Source organism: Felis catus, chromosome E2 (genome assembly GCF_018350175.1).
Source record: "Felis catus isolate Fca126 chromosome E2, F.catus_Fca126_mat1.0, whole genome shotgun sequence".
In the NCBI taxonomy this organism is placed as follows: Eukaryota; Metazoa; Chordata; class Mammalia; order Carnivora; family Felidae; genus Felis; species Felis catus.
In genome coordinates, this window is record NC_058382.1 from 47,466,682 (window position 1) to 47,490,579 (window position 23,898).

At 35.5% G+C, this 23,898-nt stretch overlaps 1 protein-coding gene across 2 annotated transcripts in view; it reads left to right on the forward strand.

Moving 5' to 3' along the window:
* Positions 1–471: 471 nt before the first annotated feature.
* Positions 472–23,898, forward strand: part of AP1G1 (adaptor related protein complex 1 subunit gamma 1) — a 58,705-nt gene continuing 35,278 nt past the window's right edge. For both annotated transcript variants that reach the window (XM_003998215.6, XM_011290227.4), the window contains exons 1-4: positions 472–672; positions 12,744–12,868; positions 21,701–21,842; positions 23,368–23,464. In XM_003998215.6, coding sequence (XP_003998264.2) covers positions 472–672; positions 12,744–12,868; positions 21,701–21,842; positions 23,368–23,464 — 565 coding nt within the window. The remainder of the gene's footprint in view (positions 673–12,743; positions 12,869–21,700; positions 21,843–23,367; positions 23,465–23,898) is intronic.

Genomic DNA, 23,898 nt, shown 5'->3' on the forward strand with positions numbered 1-23,898 from the left:
GAGCCGAAGTTGGATGCTTAACCGACTGAGCCACCCAGGCGCCCCAGTTGAGTTGAGCTTTGATTGTGATCATATTCAGTATTTATCTGATAATTTATTGAGCTCTGTTAACAGTTCAGCAGAAAATAATCTGTCTTCTCTAAGGTTAGGCATAGAAAATATGTCTTTTCTCTTTCTTGAGTAAATATTTGGGTTGAGTTCTTAACATAGTTTGATACTAATGATGGATTTTACATACTGATATATTCTGTGTCTTATCTTGCTTAATACTTAACATTTTTGTTTATATTTTTTCCAGAAATTTACCGAATTAATGGGTTTGTATGTAATAGCTTTGCTGAAGCTTTATGTTGTTGGACTGAGCAAGTCTTGAATTCTTAAAAATTGGAAATTTATGTGAGAAGTTGTGTGAATGCTTTTGGTAGTGAAAAATGTGAACATTTTTATTTAATGTCTTTCTATAAACAGAGGATGCCAGCCCCCATCAGATTGCGGGAGCTGATCCGGACCATCCGGACAGCCCGAACCCAAGCCGAAGAACGAGAAATGATCCAGAAAGAATGTGCTGCAATCCGATCATCTTTTAGAGAAGAAGACAATACTTACCGGTGTCGGAATGTGGCAAAATTACTATATATGCACATGCTGGGCTACCCTGCTCACTTTGGACAGGTAGGCTGGGCTGAGACCACATCTAGCAAGGCTGTTCTTGTTGGAATGACAGCTCAAGGAGGGCAAATGTTTCCCTGTCAGTGAGGACAGAATATTCTTCATAGTCTTGTAATCTGATCATTGTGGAACTGAGGGTAGAAGTGAGAAAGTTACAGACCTGGAAACACATGATACTGCTGTCAGTTGTGCTTTCCATTGAGAATCTCTCATTATATGGATTAGACTATGTTTTGATGGTGGCAGCTAGCTTACTTAAAGACTGACCAGGATAACCACTAGATTGTGATTGGTCTGTTAGAGTGGCTGGACTATAATGAATATTTAAGAAATGTTTGCTAAATGTTTCCTTAATTATATTCTGTGTGCACAATGATACAAGGAGGAACACTCCAAATAGATGTTTTTAAGTAAAATAAGTTGCCACATCATGGCATTTATGGATTTTGTCCTAATTACTTTGTTACTGGGTTGCTACAGTGACTGTGCCTCCTGATTTTCTACTACACACAAATGCATATTATTAGCTATAGCCAGTCTAGGTTTTGAGCGTGGTATTTGGTATTCAAGCAAGATGTGCTTTCTTCTATGTTTATACATATGGGGATGGAGTCACAGAGAAGGGTTTAGTGCGTTTTTAAATTCTTATTAATGCCATTAAATTTTATCTTAGATAATTTAAGAATTGTATTACATACTAAATAGTGTTCTTAAGGAAAAGATTGCAAAATTGAAAGAATGTGCAACATTAGGTAGAAGGAGAAAAATACCATCCATGTTTCCATTTTTCACAGATAGCTTTTGTTAATGTTTTATTTAATTTATCCAGGAAGATGGCCACATTTATCTTTTATTCAGCTCAGTAACTCCAGTGAAAGGAGATCACCCCACCTCTGAGTTAAAACAGTAATGGGATTGAATCTTATCAGACTGACTTGGGTTAGTTTTATGCTTATCTTTTGCCTGGGAGTGAGATCACCCTCACTAGAAATACATGATTGAGAGTGGAAGACCATTAATTTCCCAAAGGAAGATTCAGGTGTTAGTATTAGAGGAACGGACCAGGTACTAGCTAGACAAAAACAACAGCTATCTCCTCTGAATAAACATGTTATATGTTTTTACCACATCAAAAAGTGATCCAGGTGGTTATACATTTAATGCATGTCATAGTATAAAGCAAATAGATACTCATACGTTTTTGTTGGTTGATTTTAAGTAGACCCATTTGGTTTTATTTATAGAAATCTGATATGTTGAGCTGTAAAAGATAGTCAAGGATGGCAAGGCGTGGGGAATCTCTTAAGCCCTCCACTCGAGATAACCACTGTTAACATCATGGAGTTAAAGGAGTTCTTTTAAGACCTGTTGTTGATTTTAAAATAATAGGATAGATTTAAGACTGATGATATTTCATTTGTGAAAGAGCAATCTCTATATTTCTAAGAGTCATTTCTATACTGTATGTAAATAAAATATGCTTTCCAGCTTTACTAGATGGCTTTTTGGGGGGCATTCTGGATTTTAATTATTTGATAAGACATTTAATTCTTAGGTGGAAAGTGTTAATACTCAAGGAAACTGTACTAAAATTGTACCCCCCCCCCCAAAAAAAAAGGGTTTTCTGAGTGAGAATAGGAATCCCACTTTTAAGTCCCTTAATCTATTTCCTCTTGGAGTAAATCCTGGCCCTATCCAATCTTGCCCATCAGAATTTTTTTATAACATATCCATAAAAAGATTCATATCTCGGTTCTCTCACCTGCATGTATGAATCACAGTACTATTTTCACTTAACTATGTGTAAAAACAGCTACCATTTATTGCATTTTATTTGTTTATTTTATTTGCACTTGTACTGTTCATTATGATAACTAGTAGCTGTATAGCCACTGGTCTTTTGAAATGTGGCTCGTTCAACTGAGGCAAATATTAAAGGAAAATAAATTTGGGGGGATATTGATGCAGTTACTGGAAAACTTAAATGTTTTAGACAACTTGAGTATGTGAATCTGCTTTATCAATTGTACATTTAATGAAGTCTAAATACAGTTAAAATATTTTTGATGGATATATAGTGTACATATTGAGATGTGCTGTAAGTGTAAAATATATACTGTATTTAGAAGCTTTAGTACAAAAGAAAGCTGTAAAATATCTAACTAATAATTTTTATGTGGATTATATGTTGAAATGGTATTTTAGATATATTGGGTTAAATAAAATATATTATTAAAACTAATTTCACCTGTTTCTTTTTACTTTTTACTGCAGTATCTAACATGATGCTGTTCAATAGAAATAAAAATATGAGCCAGATATGTAATTTAAAATTTCCTACTAGCCACATTTGAAAAGTGTTTTAAACTTTACAATGAAACCCACAAAGTGGGTAATATCCTCATATTGCAGATGAGAAAACTGAAATTCAGAGATTGACTTGTTTAAATTCACACAGCTAGTAAATATTAGGGAGAGGATTAGAACTCAACTTTGTATAACGCTAAAACCTGTTCATTCTTTGGATATAGTTTAAATATGTTTCTTAACTATTTATTTAATTACTTTAGTTCTGACTTGCTGTACAGAAGATTTGAGGTAACATACATGACCAGCGTCTGTTTAAAAAACAAAACAGAAGGATGGTAGAAAATAAGAGTTGGGAAAAGGAAGAATGCAGAACCCAAAGCCACTGTACTTGGTGATGGTGAGGCAGCTAAGGCAAGAAAAAAAATCCAGTTACGTGGTTGTTATAACCAGAATTTAAAAGCACAGCTACAGGAACCAGACTGCCTGGATGTGAATTATGGCTTTGTTACTTTACTATCTCTGATTTTTTTTTAATGTTTATTTTGAGGGGGGGAAGGGCAGAGAGAGGGTTTGAGAGAGTCCCACGAACCATGACCTGAGCCAAAATCGAGAGTCGGATGCTTAACTGACTGAGCCATCCAGGCTCCCCTCCTGTTGGTGATTTTGAGCAAGATCTTTAACCTTTCTTGTCTCAGTTTCCTCATCTGTAAAATGGGGACAATTTTCATACTCTTTTATAGGATTATTATTATGAAGATTAATAAATTACTAAATGTTAAACATTTACGTTTTCTACATAAATAATTCAAGTATTACTGATTTTACTATTCCCTCAAGGACAGCAAAAAAATTTCTTTGAAAAGTCACTGGATTCTGGGGCACCTGGGTGGCTCAGTCAAGTGTCTGACTTCAGCCCAGGTCATGATCTCACAGTTGGTGGGTTTGAGCCCCTTGTTTGGGCTCTGTGCCGACAGCTCAGAGCCTGGAACCTGCTTTGGATTCTGGGTCTCCCTCTCTCTCTGCCCTCCCCCCCCTCAAAAATAAATAAATAATAAAAATTTTTAAAAGAAAGTCACTGAATTCTAAAATAGATTTTTATTTATTTATGTATATATGTTTGTATATAATCTCTGCACCCGTGTGGGGTTCAAACTCATGACCCCAAGATTAAGAGTTTCATGCTCTTCCAACTGAGCCAGCTAATTGTCCCTAAAATAGATTTTCTTATGTGAGTCTTTTATCTAGGAGCCTCTTGGTAATGTAAAACAGTGTATCTTCAACATTTTTACAACAAAAGCCATGATAGATTTCCTGTATGGTTTGTAACCTTTCATGTGTTTGGCTTAAACACAACCTAGAAATAAAGTTAAGAGGTGGGAGTAAATGTATGGGAGTAAAAAAATGGTGGCTTGGGGTCCAAATTCTTCCACAGATGTATTTTGTATTGCAGAGTACATTAAATTGTTTTGAATTTGCTGCCAATGTAAAAATCAAGGAACTTATCATAGAAATCTGGATTTCTGGTTCCTCTTAGAAATTAGAGGATTTTACAACACTGGATGAACATTTTCCCAGAGCTCTAGTAGGCTGGTGACCTTCTCTAGGTGGGGCTTAAATTCTCTTTTTCTTCCCATTTCCAGCCTGGCCTGCTATACCCAATTATCTGTCTACAATAGTCTTCCCTTCCATCAATAGAGTATTTATAGCACTCCACTTCCTTATGTTTTTTAAAGTTTTACAGTGTTCTCCATAAGGTCTTACACACTTTTGGTGAAATTTATAGGTTCCTTGGAGCTCTTCTTCCTATTGCAAATAGCAGTCTTAAAAGTTGAATAATTAGGTTTTAGTTATACAGAAATACATCATTGATTTTTGCGTATTTCTCTCCCTAGCAACATTATTGCACTTCTAAGAGTCCCTGTGGACTTCATTGTTTCCATATAGTCCGTGCTGTTGTCTGTTAATAATGTCAGTTCCCTAAGTTTCCATCCTTATCCACATTTTTAATTTCTTTACCATACTGTACCTGTAGTATAATGGTGATAGTGGGCATCTTTGTGTTGAGCACCCATAAGCCCAGATTGTGGTCTCCAAATACCCATTTTACTCTAAAAGGGCCAGGACCCATTAGAAAGATGGCTGATCCGAAATCTGGAGCAGGAGATACACAAATTAAGCCTGAACTGTCTTACTGTGCCAGAGAACAAGAAAAATTACAGAGGTCGTGTTAAAAGGATTTAGTAGCCACCAAAAGTGGCTTTTTGTTGTGCCCCCAAATGAGAAAATTTGAGCATTAATAAGGATAATAATAGTAGTTGGAATATACCAAGTAAGTTTATATCAGTTAGTTTATATCAATGAGTTAATAATTATTAAACAAATTATAAAAAAAAAACTCTATTGGTCATCTTTGGAGGATACTAGGTACTCATTTTGAAAACTGACATTTATCCTGCCTTTGCTAAACTTTCTGAAGGAACTATTGTTAACCCAGTGGTACATATAGAGAAGTTGCTCCTTAGAGGAAAAGTTTAATAAGTAAATAAAGAATAAAATAATTAGAATATTACCATTTTGCAATCCTTGATGATCTTCAATGCTAATATCACAAATGAGAGACAACCACCAGGAATAATTATATATTTCCTGATGAAAGTTTATATCACCACCTATGAAGTGTATTTGCTAAATGGAAACAAAATAAAAACTGAAAAACTTGAATCTGATCAAGAATCCTTGTCTATTTCACAAGGGACATTTATAAGGGTGTTCATTGCAGCATTGTTTCTAATATGAAAATATTGGGAACAATCTATGTGTCCACAAAAAAATAGGTAAGTTGTGGTATATTCACACGTGGGATACTGTATTAGCAATTAATATAACTGAATTAGAGTTTCTTGTTTGGATGTGAGTAATACTCAAAGATCTTGAGTGAAAAGAGGAATATGGTATGATACTTAATATAAACCGTAAAACATTGAAAAACAACCAACATGTGTAGTAAGGACATATGGCATGGCAGTGCAATGATGAACAGCAGTTTTGAGTTTTGGTTACTTGTGGGATGGAGAGAAGGAAATGAAAAAATGTAAAAGTAAGGGTAAAATGTTAAGAGTTGATAAAGCTGGTTGGTGTGGGTTAGGAGTGTTACATGATTTTTGTGTATTTTGGAGTGAAATATTTCATAATTTTCTGAAGAAGAGAAATGGAATGCAATAGCACTGTGTTAAATGTTTTATTTTTCCCCCCTCTGCCAGAAGAATGAAATAGACTGGTCTCAAATACGGATTTTTATGTTGCCAGACTACATAGTGGTAAAGCAGTTACAGGGTCAACTTTTAAATGTGTGTGTGTGTTTGTGTATAAACTAGAAAGTTTTTTCTGAATATTGAAATAAAGGTAGCTTTTTAAAATACCTAACCAATCAGTTGCAGATCCATTAATGTTTATGTGTATCTTTTTATCAAGGTGATTGTTTACATCATAAAGCTCAAATGTTAAATTTAAAAGCAAATGTACATGTGCATTTGACCTTGTGGGAAATTGTTCTGAAGGCTAACAAAATAGGTGCAGCTTTTTTCTTAAAGGGCAACCAGATTAAATGTTGATACAGGGCAATATTTGTACTTGTAGAAAAATGTAACAAGGCCAGAAACCTTTTTAAAGAAAGTGCTTTGAAATTTGGAGAAAATTGAAACACTGAGTTATCTGGAAAATGTTTATAAAAATCAAATTGTCAGGCTTTACCTGAAACCTATTTCATCAGGATGTTTTTGGGGGTGACCTACCTATTTCAAAACTTTCCCAGGTGCTTTTGATCAGTCATGTTTGGAAACCACTTTCTTAAGGCATTGTATTTATTCCAGAGGGAGCTGGTAACTTCACTTTTTTAGGCTTGTTGCTAATGGCTGCCTGGAATGTTTCTGCTGAGAAAAATTCTTAGGCCACTTGAAGGATCAGCTGTAGAGAATTAGTGACTACTGTATTTGCCTTGAAAGCAGGGCGTGGAGGGCAGTGTTAGGGTGGTCTTTCATGACATGGCCTGATTATCTTAGTGATGAGGAAACTGAGGCCCAGGTTGTTGAAATAACTTGCTTAGGTCTCTTAAACTAAACCCAGGATTATGACTCTAAATCAAATTGCTTCTTTCTGTTCCACTATGTGTTACATAAAGAGAGTGGAGTCTTTCTCTGATGTTTTTTTTTACTGTTTCTAACCTGAATGAGTGCCCTTCCTAATTTGTTTTCATAGTAGCTTGTGCATAATTGTCACAAATATTTATGTAAATAAAATATATAAGTGTATAAATATTCATATTTATATATATGTTTCATAGGGTAAGTATATATGTATCACGCTTATGATATATATCCAAATGTTGGTTTCCTTTTGTGTGCCTTTCTAACTGGGTATCTGTGAGAATGTCTGATACATTGGTACTAGTTTCGTAAGCTAGTAATTTACGAAATTAAAGCAAAACCATAGCATCTCAAAAACAATTGGAAAGTAAATCCTGTATAAAGAAAATCAGTGAATAGCTGAGAGTTACCACAATGAGACCTTTGGGATGGAAGGTGGGGGGGAGAGTGAGAGAAGGTTGCTGTTGAAAAGCCAGTGGTAGTTAAGAGTGTTGTTGACAAGAAAGACACTGATAGTTAGTGAAAAATAGAAAATAACTGCCAGCGGAAAAAAACATAGCCATCATGGGGATTAGAGATAAGGAATGGACATACTTCTTAAGCTCCTGCAGCATTACAGGAATAATAGAATAGCACAGTAATCCTTCATCATAAATTTAAGTTATTTAAAACTGATTCTTCCTATTTATTGAGTTGTATTTTCATAAGATTTTGGTCTTAAATTTTCAAAGTCGTTTTCATAAAACAATTCCAAGACTCAAGTGCTTTGTTGTTAGTTTTTCAAATCACATATTATTCAATTTTGGAGAGGGAATAATTTCCCTAGGTTGTTTTTTCTTTTTAATTATAGCATTAATTTTTCTAACCATAGTTGAAAGTTCCCTTCATCCTGCAGTTTTAAACTTTTTCCTCTAGTCCAATATTACTTATATTGTGAATAGATAATGGTAGTTCATTGATGTAAAATTTAAAAAAAAAAATTTTTTTTCAACGTTTTTTATTTATTTTTGGGACAGAGAGAGACAGAGCATGAACGGGGGAGGGGCAGAAAGAGAGGGAGATACAGAATCGGAAACAGGCTCCAGGCTCCAAGCCATCAGCCTAGAGCCTGACGCGGGGCTCGAATTCACGGACCGCGAGATTGTGACCTGGCTGATGTCGGATGCTTAACCGACTGTGCCACCCAGGCGCCCCAATGCAAAATTTAAAAGATACAAAAGAATAGATAATGGGGGCGCCTGGGTGGCTCAGTCAGTTTAGTGTCCAACTCTTGATTTCGGCTCAGGTCATGGTCCATGGGATCGAGCCCCTTGTTGGGCTATGTGGTGAGTGTGGAGCCTGTTTGAGATTCTGTCTCTCTTTCTCTCTCTCTCTGTCACCCCCCGCCTCTAAAAAAATAAATAAATAAAAAATAAAAACAAAGAATAGAAGATGAAAACTCCACTTTCTGTCCTCTTCCAGTCACTTAGTTTCCTTTTTATAGGCAACCATCTCTTGTCTATCCCTCAGATATTTTATACATCTCCAGGCAATGGAAATGTCCCCTCCACTGTAAAATATATATTGCAGCACACTGTTTGCACTATCTGCTTATTAATCTGTTTTGAAGATTAGCTCATATCAATATAAAAAAAGCTTCCTCCGTTTTTCCAGCTCTTTGGACATACTGATGGTAGTGTATCCAGAATTGTAGTCCATGATGTTTATGAATCATAATTTATTAAGCTGATGCCTTATTAATAGATGTTTATTTCCAGTCTTACTGTTTTTTAAATTTTTTAAGTTAAAAAAATTTTTTCTAATGTTTATTTTTGGGAGAGACAGCACGAGTGGGGGAAGGGCAAAAAGAGAGAGAAGGAGAGGGAGACACAGAATCAGAAACAGGCTCCGGGCTCTGAGCTGTCAGCACAAGTCCGGATGCGGGTCTCAAACCCACACTTTGAGATCATGACCTGAGCCTGATGCTCAACTGACTTAGCCACCCAGGCACCCCTTAAATTTTTTATTTTAGGTTGACTCCACACCCATTGTGGGGCTTGAACTCAGAACCCTGAGATGGAGAGTCTCATGCTTTACCAACTGAGCCAGCCAGGTGCCCCTCCAGTCTTACTGTTTAAAGTAATACTACAATTGAATAATACCCATTATTTTGCACGTGTGTGAATGTAAGTGTGTAAGTTCCTAAATGTGGAATGGTCAAGTCAAATGATATGTGTATTTGTAATGTAGATAGGCTAGAACTTTCTCACTATAGCTTGTGCCAGTTTATGTCCAATCATTAATGCCCTCACACTGTTATAACTGTGAAGCTTTGTTAATAAAATAGGTTAAAAAGTAGCATCTCACTATGGTTTCAGTCTGCATGTCTTTTCTAATAACTTCACTGAGGCATATTTTGTATCTCATATAATTCGTCTTTTTCAAGTGTACAGTTCAGTGATTTTTTTAAAAAGTAAATTTACCTAGTTGGGTTTGCATTTGTTTTATGAGATTGAACTCCATTTCATGTTTGAATTATTTTTGTTTTCTTTGAACTGTCCATATTTTTTGTCCATTTTTGTACTGAGTTGTTGGTCTTTTTAAAAATCAATTTGTCTTTTAAAAAATCAATTAGGATTCTGTTATATAGGATTTCATATCTGTGAAATGGGTTGCAAATATTTTTTCCAATTTTGTCATTTGTCTTTTGACTTTGCTTACAGAGTTTGGTGTAAAAAAGCAAAAGTTATTTTTTATCTCTGTGGTTGTGTGAATATAAAAGTTAAACTCTTTACTGTGGTCTTAAAGCATATGCTAGATTTGTGAGTTAGCAGTGTTTAGGTGAGATTTTTCAGGTAGCTTTCAGTGAGTAGTAGTTCTGAATTTGAGGTTGTTACCTAAGAGGCAGAAGCATTTAATTGATTTTACTATTTTTCTTCTGTAACTCACATGAGAATTGTGGTTTTAGTGGTTGCTGCTCAAAAATGGATGCCCTTCCCTCATATTTACCCCAAACCCCATTGTACACTCCTCCGTCCTTTCTCTTTTTCAACATCTGAAAACTTAGATACTGTTCTTAAAGATGAAACATGGTACTTTCTCAGCACTATTGCTGGCCACTGATGTCTAAGTGTAGATATGATCAGAGTTAATCCTTCATTGGAGCATGTTTTTAAAATGCCATTTCCAGTCTGTAATCTTATATTTCCTCTCAAATTTGCCATCTTCATAAAGTAAATGCTTATTCTTGGTGCAGTTACTGTACCAATGGGGAATATTAAAAAGAATTATGTGTTTGTCCCTTTAAATTGTAGTTTTTGTTTTCACTGTTTAATTTTTAGGTAAGTTTTAAACAAATGCTGGGGCGCCTGGGTGGCTCAGTCAATTAAGCGTCCTACTTTCAGGTCATGATCAGGTTTGTGAGTTCGAGCCCCGCATCGCGTTCTGTGCTGACAGCTCGGAGCCTGGAGCCTTCTTCGGATTCTGTGTCTCCCTCTGTCTCTGGCCCTTACCCTCTCTCTCTCTGTCTCTCTGTCTCTGTCTCTCTCTCTCAAAAGTAAAATAAACATTAAAAAATTTTTTTAAAAATAAACAAGTGTTACAAAAAGCAACAACTGTACTCACTAGTCACTGATGACTTTTACTGTGACTGTTTTAAAACTTGGCCCTAAAAAAATACAAAGTAGTATTAATATATAAGAGTAAAGTCTATCTTCCTCATTGGTTCATCTTAATACAGAATTTTTAGATAATTTATTTGAAGCATGATTCAATAAGGATGATAAAAATTTTAGTGATACCTGATTATTAGAACTTTTCTTCACTGCTAAAATATTAATTTATAGGATTATTGAATGGGAAGGTTAAAAAAGCCTTCTATTTGAAAAAGTAAGGTGTTCTGATAATACTTTAGCTTCTAATTTTCTCATTCACCTCAGCAGTAACTTTTCTGCTGACATTGTGAAAATGACTTTCGTCTTCTATTTCAGAAATTGTTTTTTAAAATTTAAATTGAATGCATAGAAGGAAATGAAGGGTTGTTACATAATCTTTGTCAGTTTCGGAAGGCATTTCAGTTCCCCTTTTGGATCCTGGTTCTTCTTGGAGACTTCTTTCATTTGTTGATGGTGGTATAGCCATTCTGCTAACTTTAGGTGCTTATTCTTTTTTTTTTTTTTTTAATGTTTATTTTGAGAGAGAGCGGAAGGGGCAGAGAGAGAGAGAGAGAGAGAGAGAGCAAGCGAGAGGGAGAATCCCAAGCAGGCTCCATGCTGTCAGTGCAGAGCCTAACGTGGAACTCAGTCTCATGAGTTGTTAGATCCTAACTTGAGTCAAAATCAAGAGTTGGATGCCTAACCGACTGAGCCACCCAGGTGCCTCAACTTTAGGTGTTTCTAATGCAGATACACTGAGAGAGCAATTTTTAAATAGCTTGAAACAGTGCTGTGAATTTTTTTTATTACTCAATTTCGCTTTTGAACTTAGAGGCAAATTCAGATGGGGAGTAGTCTCACATGATTTTAGACTGTTGTACACAGGTCTGCATTTGGGCCCCTTTCCTTGGGATGAAATGATTCTAAATGGGAACATAGTTCACAAAACTCCTCTTGGAGAGCCTAACTTATGTACACCTTTGGAAACCATTGCTATAGAAGGAATGTTTGGCCTTTTCCATGTTAGTTGATAGTTTGATAAAGTATATCGAAGTAGTTGTGACATTCAAGAAAAGCTAAGTAGAGAGACAAACTAACTACAAAGACTCTTAAGCTCTGAGGATTTTTAATAGTTATGTAAAGAAGAAATCGCGTAAGACATATTAGGTTAACTCCACTCCAGAGAGTTCCTCTGGGTTTTTTTTCCCCTCTATATTTTTATTACTCATATCCTACTAAACTCTCACTTCTCCCTACTACATGGCTCAAGCCCTAAATGTAGCACTTTCCCCATTATATTAAAGTTCGTTGTTCTTTCTTGTTGTATATTCCTGATTTTTTTTAAAGTTTATTTATTTTGAGAGTGCACACATGTACGTTTGTTGGGGACAGCAGAGAGGGAGGGAGGGAGAGAGGGAGAATCCCAAGCAGGCTCCATGCTGTCAGTGCAAAGCTCCATGCCGGGCTCCATTTCATGAACCATGAGGTAGTGGCCTGAGCCAAGGTCAACAGTCGGATGCTTAACCCACTGAGCCACCCAGGCACCCCTATTCCTGATATTTAAGGTAGTGTTTGGCAATTTGATGTATTTCCATTTACTGCGTTTTTTGATATTCAAAATGTGAAACAGACCTTAAATATACACATAAGTTGAGTGCTCATTTAGTACAACTTGGGGATTAAATTAGGAATTGGGTTTATTATTTTATTGTAATATTTTACTAGTTAGTATTTATTTAAATTGTGGAACTAAGGTAAATCTCACAGATTATTTGGATAGCAAATATCATAGGACCTTGCTGAGATCTATTCTAAAACTTGGTAGCTATTATCAAGATTTCCAAAGATGTTAGTATTTCCCTTTTATTAAGGCAGTTTGGTATCTATTTATTTTAGCTATCCACTGACTCTGGGTTAAAAACATTGCTTTCCTGATTGTGGTAGCAATTTCTTAATTTCTTTTTCTTTTCTTTTTTTTTTTAATTTGCAGTTGGAGTGCCTGAAGCTTATCGCCTCTCAAAAATTCACAGACAAACGCATTGGCTATTTAGGGGCAATGCTGCTGTTAGATGAAAGACAAGATGTCCATCTTCTCATGACCAACTGTATCAAGAAGTAAGTCTTACCTTTCCTTCTTTTAAGGACCTCTTTGTGCTTTTAGGTTTTTCTTATAATACCAAGAGCTTCTGTTTATTGATTTTATTTATCATCTAGAATATGTTTGGGGCACCTGGGTGGCTCAGTGAGTTAAGCATCTGTCTCTTGATCTCAGCTTAGGTCTTGATCTCAGGGTCATGAGTTCAAGCTCTGCGTTAGGCTCCATGCTGGGCGTGAAGCCTACTTTAAAAAGAAAAAAGTATGTTTGAATTGCTGTTGTAGTTTATATGTAAAGAGGCTAAGCAAAGGTTTAAACCTTCCGTAGGGGACAATTAAATGAAGGTGTTGCTGTACATCTTTAGGCATAGGAACACAGTTTAGCAATGAGACAAGAATTTAGGCCTTCATAGAATAGAAAAAGCATTGGTAAATCACAGCTTTCTTATATTTCCAGGACCTTGAATACCATGAGTAATGAAATGTTACATTTATTAAAGAATTACCAGTGTATGTTCTGAGTAAATACTATTTAAAGGTAAAAATAGAGGTCTTGCATGTCAGTGGTCTAATCCAAGATTTCAGTTACATGAGGTTATACTTAGTCCTGTGAATTTTTGTGAATGTCTTTTTTTCTCTAATGGATGCTTGGCTAGTCCAATTATGTTTGTTCAACTTACAAATTGAGGAATGCTTACTGTTTGGAGGAATTAGAGTACCCAAGCAGGGAATTAGCAGTTTTTCCCAGCATCCTTCTTACAGCAAATATCTGTTAGAACCTTATAAAAGTTCTGAGGGCCTTACTGGCTAACAGTACTTTTTGGTTTGTTTTAGTTTGATTTTGGTGTGTCAATTCATAGTTATTCTCCTTTTGTAGATTGCTTTTTCATTTGCAGTATTTCTTTATTTGATAGAAAGTAGAAGCAGGGGGGTATCAGCGATCAAATTTATAGATACTGAACTCTTATACTTTTCTGTGGTCAGTAATGTCCTACTTTAAAATTTCCCAGTGAATAATGGAAAATTCCAAAATGAGAATTATGATTTGGTTGTAAATACAGTGTGTATAATGTAAATACATTGAGTCTGTAAACTTAATTTTGGGAGAATCTTGTTTTTTGGCCTTGAAATAAACATTGCTGATGAAAATACCAAGTTGATTCATTTATTCAACAAATACGTATTGTATACCTTTTGCATGCCAGGAGCTGCTATAAACTCTGGGAAGGGAGAATGAAAAAAAAATGGACCGAGATCCTTGGTGTCATAGAGGTTACATTCTACACGAATCTTGCATACATTTTCTTTGGAGAGGTCTCTGAGAGTTTCTTTAATTTTTGTTCTTGCATGCTCTGTTGACCTTATTACTTAAGCCTTCAATCACATGCTGATGATTTGGCAGTTCTATTTAGCAGCAAGTTCATATTAAAGAGTTAATGTCAAACTCAAGTATAGGTTTGTAGCTTGATAAAAGTTGAAGATTGAGGCACATAGGTAAAGAAGAAACCTTTCTTTTAATGAAACCTAGACAAGCTCCAAGTGAATGTGAGAGAGAATTAATTGTTGGGAATTGATCTGGCTGGCACTCAGTCTAAGCTCAAGTTAAAGGACTTTGGATCATTTATTTTTGTTTTTTTAAAACATTTGTTAATGGGTTTTTTTTGTTTTATGTTGGGTTTTTAAAAATTTTGTTTTTTGGGGCGCCTGGGTGGCTCAGTCGGTTGAGCGGCCGACTTCGGCTCAGGTCATGATCTCGCAGTCCTTGAGTTCGAGCCCCGCGTCAGGCTCTGTGCTGACAGCTCGGAGCCTGGAGCCTGTTTCAGATTCCGTGTCTCCCTCTCTCTGACCCTCCCCCGTTCATGCTCTGTCTCTCTCTGTCTCAAAAATAAATAAACGTTAAAAAAAATTAAAAAAAATTTTTTTGTTTTTTGTTTGTATTATAGGGCATCATAATGTACCAGCAGTTTTTATGTTTAATAATGAATGTTTCCTTCATTGTTCATTGGCATAGAAAAGCTCTAAGACATTAAAGATCTTGGAATCTTTAAAAAATGGGTATGATAGGGGCACCTGGGTGGGTCATTTGGCTAAACATCATCTGACTCATGATTTTGGTTCAGGTCATGATTTTCATGGTTCATGAGATTGAGCCCGCATCATGCTCTGCACTGTTAGAGCAGAGCCTGCTTGGGATTCTCTCTCTCCCTCTCTCCCTGCTCCTCCCCAACTCATGCTCTCTGTCTCTCTAAAAATAAATAAACATTTAAAAAATTGTATATGATATTTTAAAAGTTTGCAGTATGCAAAGATTCTTTTAAAAAAAATTTTTTTTTTCAATGTTTATTTTTGGGACAGAGAGAGAAAGAGCATGAACAGGGGAAGGGGAGAGAGAGAGAGGGAGACACAGAATCGGAAACAGGCTCCAGGCTCCGAGCCATCAGCCCAGAGCCCGACGCGGGGCTCGAACTCCCGGACCGCGAGATCGTGACCTGGCTGAAGTCGGGCGCTTAACCGACTGTGCCACCCAGGCGCCCCTGCAGTATGCAAAGATTCTTAACCATTGAAAAATGAAAAGTTGCCTAAATATTTTTTGGGAACTGGGAAACTAAATGGTAAAGTCATAGTTAATCCTTAAACATTATTTTACCAGTAATTTTTAAATACTCAAATTGTTAAAGAGTAGCAAACCTGGCTAATTTATACTTTACTTTCTTTTCCTTTCTTTGTTCAGGGAAGATTAAAACCATTTGTTAGTTCATTTAAAATTACTAGTAATGGTGTTGTTTACAGAGACCTGAAGACACCTTCAGATTGAAAGTAGGGCGATGGAGAACCATCTATCATGCTAGTGGTTGCCAAAAGAAAGCTGGAGTAGCCATACTTACATGAGACAAACGAGATTTTAAAATAAAGACTGTAACGAGATGAAGAAGGGCATTATATCATAATTAAGGGGATTATCCACCAAGGTCTAACAATTGTAAATATTTATGACCCCAGCGTGGGAGCAGCCAGATACATAAATCAGTTAATCACAAACATAAAGAAACTAATTGATAATATTACTAATAGTAGGGGACTTCAATACCCCACCTATAGCAATAGGCAGATCATCTAAGCAGAAAATCACCAAGTAAACAGTGGCTTTGAATGGCACCTAGACTGGATGGATTTAACATGTATATTCGGAACATTTCATCCTAAGGCAGTGGAATACACATTCTTCTTGAGTGCACATGGAACATTCTCCAGAATAGATCACATACTGGGATACTTGCTCTTAGCAAGTAGAAAAAGATCGAGATCATACCGTGCCTGTTTTCAGATCACAATGCTATAAAACTCGAAATAAACCACAAGAAAAGATTTGGAAAGACCACAGATACTTGAAGATTAAAGAACACCCTCCTAAGAATGAATGGGTTAGCCAAGAAATTAAAGAGGAAATTAAAAAGTACAAGAAAGCCAATGAAAATAATAACATGACATCCCCTAACCTCTGGGATACAGCAAAGGAGGTCATAAGAGCAAAGTATATAGCAATCCAGGCCTTCCTAAAGAAGAAAAAAGGTCTCAGATACACAACCTAACGTTACACCTTAAAGAGTTGAAAAAGAACAGCAATTGAAGCCCCAAAATAGCAGAAGATAGGAAATAATAAAGATTAGAGAAGAAATCAATGATACCAAAATTAAAAAACAAACAGTAGAACAGATCAATGAAATCAGGAAAGAATTAACAAAATTGATAAACTCCTAGCCAGAATGAACAAAAAGGAAAAAGGAAAGGACCCAAATAAATAAAATCAAGAATGAAAGAGGACAAATCATAACTAACACTGCAGAAATACAAACAGTAATAAGAGAATATTATGAGCAATTACATGTCAATAAATTGGGCAATCTAGAAGAAATGGACAAATTTCTAGAAATATATAAACTACCAAAACTGAAACATGAAGAAATAGAAAATTTGGACAGACCCACAACCAGTAAAGAAATTGAATTAGTAATCAAAAATCTCCCAAAAAACAAGACTCCAGGGCTGGATGGCTTTCCAGGGGAATTCTACCAAACATTGAAAGAGTTAACACCTATTCTTTTCAAGCTGTTCCAAACTTATTCTGTGAGGCCAACATTACTTTGATTCCAAAACCAGACAAGACAAAGACCCCACTAAAAAGGAGAACTACAGACCCAATTTCTTTGATGAACATAGATGTAAAAATTCTCAACAAGATACTAGCCAACCAGATCCGACAACACATTAAAAGAATTACTCACCATGATCAGGTGGGATTTATACCTGGGATGTAGGGCTGGTTCAATATCTACAAATCAATCAGTATGATACATCATGTTAATAAAAGTATAAGAACCACATGATCCTCTCAATAGATGCAGAGAAAGCATTTGACAAAATACAGCATCCTTTCTTGATAAAAACCCTCCAGAAAGTAGGGATAGAAGGATCATACCTCAAGATCATAAAAGCCATATATGAAAAAGACCCACTGCTGATACCATCCTCAATGGGGAAAGAATGAGAGCTTTTCCCCTAAGGTCAGGAACACAAACAGGGATGTCCACTCTCACCACTGTTATTCACCATAGTGTTGGAAGTCCTAGCCTCAGCAGTCAGACAACACAAAGAAATAAAAGGCATCCAAATCGGTAAGGAGGAAGTCAAACTCTGTTTGCAGACGATGTGCTACTCTATATGGAAAACCCAAAAGATTCCACCAAAAAACTACTAGAACTGATCCATGAATTCAGCAAAGTCGCAGGATATAAAATCAATGCACAGAAATCGGTTGCATTTCTGTATACTAATAAGCAGAAGAAAGAGTAATCAAGGAATTGATCCCATTTACAATTGCACCAAAACCCATAAAATACCTAGGAATAAACCTAACCTAAGAAATACCTAGGAATAACCTAGGTGAAAAATTTCTGCACTGAAAACTATAGAAAGCTTATGAAAGAAATTGAAGAAGATACATAAAAAGGAAAAATATTCCATGCTTATGGATTAGAAGAACAGATATTAAGATGTCGATACTACCCAACACAATCTATACATTCAATGCAATCCCTCTCAAAATAACACCAGTATTCTTCACAGAGCTAGAACAAACCATCCTAAAATTTGTACAGAACCAGAAAAGACCCTGAATAGCCAAAGCAATCCTGAAAAAGAAAACCAAAGCTGGAGGCATCACAATTCTGGACTTTAAGCTGTATTACAAAGCTGTAATCATCAAGACAGTTTGATACTGGCACAAAAACAGACACATAGATCAATGGAACAGAAAAGAGAACCCAGAAATAGACTCACAAATGTATGCCCAGCTAATCTTTGACAAAGCGGGAAAGAATATCCAATAAAATAAAGACAGTCTCTTCAAATGGTGCTGGGAAAACTGGACAGCAACATGCAGAAGAATGAACTTGGACCACTTTCTTACACCATACACAAAACTGAACTCAAAATGGATGAAGCACCTAAACGTAAAATAGGAAGCCATCAAAATCCTAGAGGAGGAAGCAGGCAAAAACCTCTTTGACCTTGGCCGCAGCAGCTTCTTAGCATGTCTCCAGAGACAAGGGAAACAAAAGCAAAAATAAACTATTGAGACCTCATCAAGATAAAAAGCTTCTGCACAGTGAAGGAAACAATCAGAAAAATTAAAAGGCAACCAAGGGAATGAGAGAAGATATTTGCAAGTGACATATCAGATAAAGGTTTAGTGTCCAAAATCTATAAAGAACTTACCAAACTCAACACCCAAAAAACAAATAATCCAGTGAAGAAATGGACAAAGTGAATGAATAGACACTTTTTCAAAGATACCCAGATGGCTAACAGACACATGAAAAAATGCTTAACATCAGTCATCATTAGGGAAATACCAATCAAAACCACCATGAGATACCACCTCACACCTGTTAGAATGGATAATGTTAACAACTCAGGGAACAACAGATGTTGGCGAGAATGTAGAGGAAGAGGAACCCTTTTGTACTGCTGGTGGGAATGCAAACTGGTGTAACCATTCTGGAAAACAGTATGGAGGTTCCTCAAAAAATTAAAAATAGAACTACCCTACAACCCAGCAATTGCACTACTAGGTATTTATCCAAGGTAATCAGGTATGCTGTATCAAAGGAGCACCTGCACCCCAATGTTTATAGTAGCGCTATTGACAATAGCTAAAGTATGGAAAGAGCCCAAATTTCCATCAACAGATGAATGGATAAAGAAGATGCGGTATATATACACACAATGGAATATTACTCGGCGGTGAAAAAGAACAAAATCTTGCTATTTGCAATAACATGGATGGAACTAGAGTGTTTTATGCAAAGCAGAATTGTCAGAGACAGACAAATATCATATGACTTCACTCGTATCTGAAATTTAAGCTACAAAACAGATGAACATAAGGGAAGCAAAAATAATATAAAAACAGGCAGGGAGACAACATAAGAGATTCTTAAATACAGAGAACAAACAGGGTTGCTGGAAGGGTTGTGGGTGGGGGGAAGGGCTAAACAGGCAAGGGGCATTAAAAAGGAGGACACTTGTTGGAATGAACACTGGGTGTTCTATGTAGGGGATGAATCACTGGATTCTATTCCTGAAATCATTATTGTACTATATGCTAACTAACTTGTGTGTAAATTAAAAAAAAAATCAATCAATAAAATTACCAGTAATGAACTCCTTAAATGTTAACAAAGATAACATTTTTTAATGAAAAATAAACTAGTTTGCAAGACAAAAACAAGAAAAATAGCATTGTTTCACATTTCTGTAAATCTTTTTAATTTCTGGCCTAATGGAAGACAGCTAGACGTCGTATTTGCTTCTGCATACAATATCTTGTGTTCTGTTTTGATTGAAGTATATGAAGAAGATCCAGCCTTTCACAGATAATATAGTTAGAAAAAGGAAGCCATCAAATAACCTTTCTAATAACTGGATATTCTTGTTTGATACTATACCAAAACTCCCTAAGGGTAATTTCTTAAGGATTAGTTACCGTGTGGAATTTGAAACAGTGAGTTTAGTACTTTGTTATATTAAACCCATTGGTCTTTCTTGCACTTTGAATCTTGTATTCATGTATGCGTTTGTAACACCATGCCTCAGTCATTCGAAAAAATTGCTCTCTCAGTTAAAGTATTGGTAGACTGTGAAGTTCATTGTGGCAGTACAGATTTTCCAAAATTCTGAATCTCACTTCTAGCTTAGATTTTATCATTGGCAACCAACACTGTCAGTTGTTGCTCTTGAAGTGATAGGGTTAGTTGGCTCTTTTTGCAGAAAATGTCTGTCAAATACCCAAATCTTAATAACTATAGTTGTCAGTTATTTTTCAAATAAAAAAAATCATGTACATTTGAAAAGTTAATAGTTTAGTTTACAAGTGCCCAGGTGCTTTTCTCTGAGATTACCACTTCAGTATGCAGTTCTTTTTGCATACTTCCTATTTCATCACGATAGCAGTGTGTACTCACGTCATGATTTAATAAAACGAGTCTTTTTTTACTGCTTTGTCACAAGCGGGCTTAAGTGAAACAAACTCCCTTCCTCCCTCTGTGTGGCATTGAATACAATGACTACTAGTCATTGGTGCCACTAATCTGACTTGTAATGTGCCAGTAGTTTTCTCCACCACTGCTTTTGCATCCTTAGTGTATATGTCAGTACAGTTGGCAAATAATGAGTTAGTATTGTGAAAATAGTTGGGTGCTCACAGACCCCCTGAGACAGGCTTGGGGGCTTCCCGAGATCTGTTAACCACTGAAATCCTTGAGAACCGCCTTACTAAAGGATAGTAAAATGGTTATAAAGCTGGTTGAAGTAGCATAACTCATATAATAATTCAGTTTCTGAATAGTAAGCATTGATTATAATATACAGATGAGTTACTGATTCAAGTTTTTAATATTTCAGCTTTTCTGAAGGTACACTTCCTGGCTGGTTTGTAAATAGTTTTGTACTGTAATCAATGTCTGCTAGAAACAGGATTTTGTCTATCTGTATCAGTAGATACTGGCCTCACTGTAAATATCTAGCTTAGTTTGTTAAAGGTGGCTTAATTTAGCTAATTTTTTTAGTTACTATTTTTTCTTTTGAATACATAAAAACAAAAGTTAACCTGACATCAAGGTTAATACTATACCATGAGGTTAAAGGTTTCAACGTATTTCTGTTTAAGTCATCTTAAATGCTTTAGTAGTGGGGACTCTTTTCTGATTTTTTAAAAAAGGTTTTGGTTTATGTAAATATCCTAGTTTCTTTGGTAGTTAGTGGTAGAGGATATTAAACATCTTTTAGGGGTGCCTGTGACTCATTTGATTAAGCATCTGACTCGACCTCACCTCAGGTCTTGATCTCAGGGTTGTCAGTTTGAGCCCCACATTGAGGCCCGAGCTGGATGTGGACCCTACTTAAAAAAAAAAAATGGAGGAAAAAAAAAATAAAAATCTTTTAAAGATACAGGTGTGCTTCATGTTTCTGTTTTTGTCAGTTTTCATTTTTAGTGGTTTGCTAAGTTTTCTAAAGTAGTTTGTCTTTGACAGATAACCCGTCAAAGTTCTATTACTTTGGTATTTGGAGGCATGGAATTATAAGTATGTAGGAGACACTGTCAATCAGTTTACTCCATTGGTAGTCTAATAAAGTTAAAGGAAACATTTTTTGCAATAAATAATTCTATTAATTACTTTCCTTATTGTAGTAATTATGAGTCATTCAGAGGCACCTCATTAGATTGTGAATGTGAACCTTCTTTATGGGGAACACCGGGCAAAGCATGTTCATTTCTACCTCTTTCTTTTGCAGTGATCTTAATCATAGCACGCAGTATGTACAGGGGCTAGCACTTTGTACCCTCGGCTGCATGGGCTCTTCAGAGATGTGCAGAGATCTTGCAGGAGAGGTAGAGAAACTCCTGAAAACCTCCAATTCTTACTTAAGAAAAAAGGTAACTTTAATGAAACCAAATGTCTGCGTTTGGATTAGGGAATATTATAGAGATGAGAAGGCAAATTATTTTAGAGAGCTCTGATGATAATCTGTTTCTCTGCAGTCAATGTATTTTAAATGATTATATATGAATCAAGTGTTTATAAATCAAAATCTATTTTTATAATAATTTTGGAGGTGGTTTTTTTAATCGCTAATTACCTCTAGTTGATAATTGTGAAGACTTTACTTAATTCTCTTAATTCCTCTTTTTTCAAGGAAATGATTTATAAACATGTTACTGGGTATCCTAGAAACCTAATTACTTCCTAATTTACTGGATTCTAAACAGTATTAAACAAAGTGAATAATGAACAGAACTTTAAGAATTTACTTTTATTCTAATAGTGCCTGTGTCTTTGCATTAGTGCCTTTGAATCTCTGGAAGTGCAGTTCCATTGGGACCTAGAGAATTATAGAGAATCATGCTCTAGAACACACTTTCTAAATTGGTGTGTCTAAATGGAATAGTATTGGAAGACAATGATCTCATTCTCTTAACTTGCTTTTATATGTTGATATAAACATTTTATGTTTTTTAAAATTGTGCTTGAACTCTATAACCTTCATAAACAAAGGATGTAAAATTTAGAACTCCCAAGAAGTGAACACTTAATATTGCGTCCATTTTAATGGTGTGAGGCAAGATGTTGCAAGGACCACTCTGTTTTCCAGGATCATACACTGTTAATGATGACTGCAAACCAAAGCCAGTGCTTTCTCTTAAAGAATGTGTGGCTGCTCTTGTTCAGAAAATACATTATTTCATTAAATAAAACATTCTCTGGACTGGTAAAAATCTTTTTCTCCCAAATATAACTTGGGAAGAATTAGCTGAAATCTTTTCTGGTTAATATATCTAAACTTGTATGGTATTTAACTCCAACAAATAATAGTTATGGTTACTTTTGGTGGGCAGAATCAAAGTCAGTCTTTGTATGTTTCTTTCCAGTGAACAAGCCAAGACCATCTTTTCTTCAGTAGAGACTAGCTAATTATTGTTCAAATGGTTTTCTTGATATCAGCAGAGAGTGAATTGGGGAAGGTATAGATATTATTAATAGTAACAGCAGTAGTATATCTTTCAGTTGCATTGTGTTTTTTTATAAAACCTTTTGGTATCTTAGAAGAATGGTTATCACAGATGGAAGTCTCTGCAAAACTTTGTAAAATCCCACATAAGTTAAATTTGTCTGATAAGTTCATGTTAACCATGTTCTAGGAAGTTTTTGTCCACTTATTTAGTAATGTATGAACTAAGGAACAGGTGAGCTAGAAGTTCTCATTAATGAAATAGTATAAATTGGAAAGCCCTAATCAGTTAATATATAATACATCTGATATCTGACTTCTTTCTTCTTTCTTGTTTTAGTAGGTGAACTAGTTGATATGGTTTTTTGTTGGTGGTTTTTTTTTTTTTTTGTAAGATTGGTTGCCCTGACTTAATTGAAATAAATCTTTTGTCCTTTTTATTTTTTTTATAGGCAGCACTATGTGCTGTTCATGTCATCAGGAAGGTTCCTGAACTTATGGAGATGTTTTTACCAGCAACAAAAAATTTATTGAATGAAAAGAACCATGGTAATGTGATTTGGATGTACTTGTGAAGTACTGAGGGCAAAGAGGAATGAGAAAAGGCTTCAGGCAGTGTTGGCCTTCTGTTTCAGTGCAGTGGAGTTGTCTTTCTTCTGTGCATAGACACTTTTCCAGGAAGGGCTGATTGATGAGATCTCTTTCTACTCTCATAACCTGCTTTTATAATTAGAGATTGGTGCCTTCATAGTTAACTTGTTTTTCATTTTTGGTCTACTTTTACTATATTAAAAGTACTATGTTTAGTTACTAATATTTAGCATAATGTACAAAATATCCTAGCTTTCATTTTCATGTGTAAAACACCTTGATTTCCTGGCTATATTATAATAGGAGAAAAAGTTATTTTTTTATTGTCTTGTGATAGGAATGTAAGATTTATGAAAATATTTTAGGTTACTTGTAATAGGAATTTATAATAA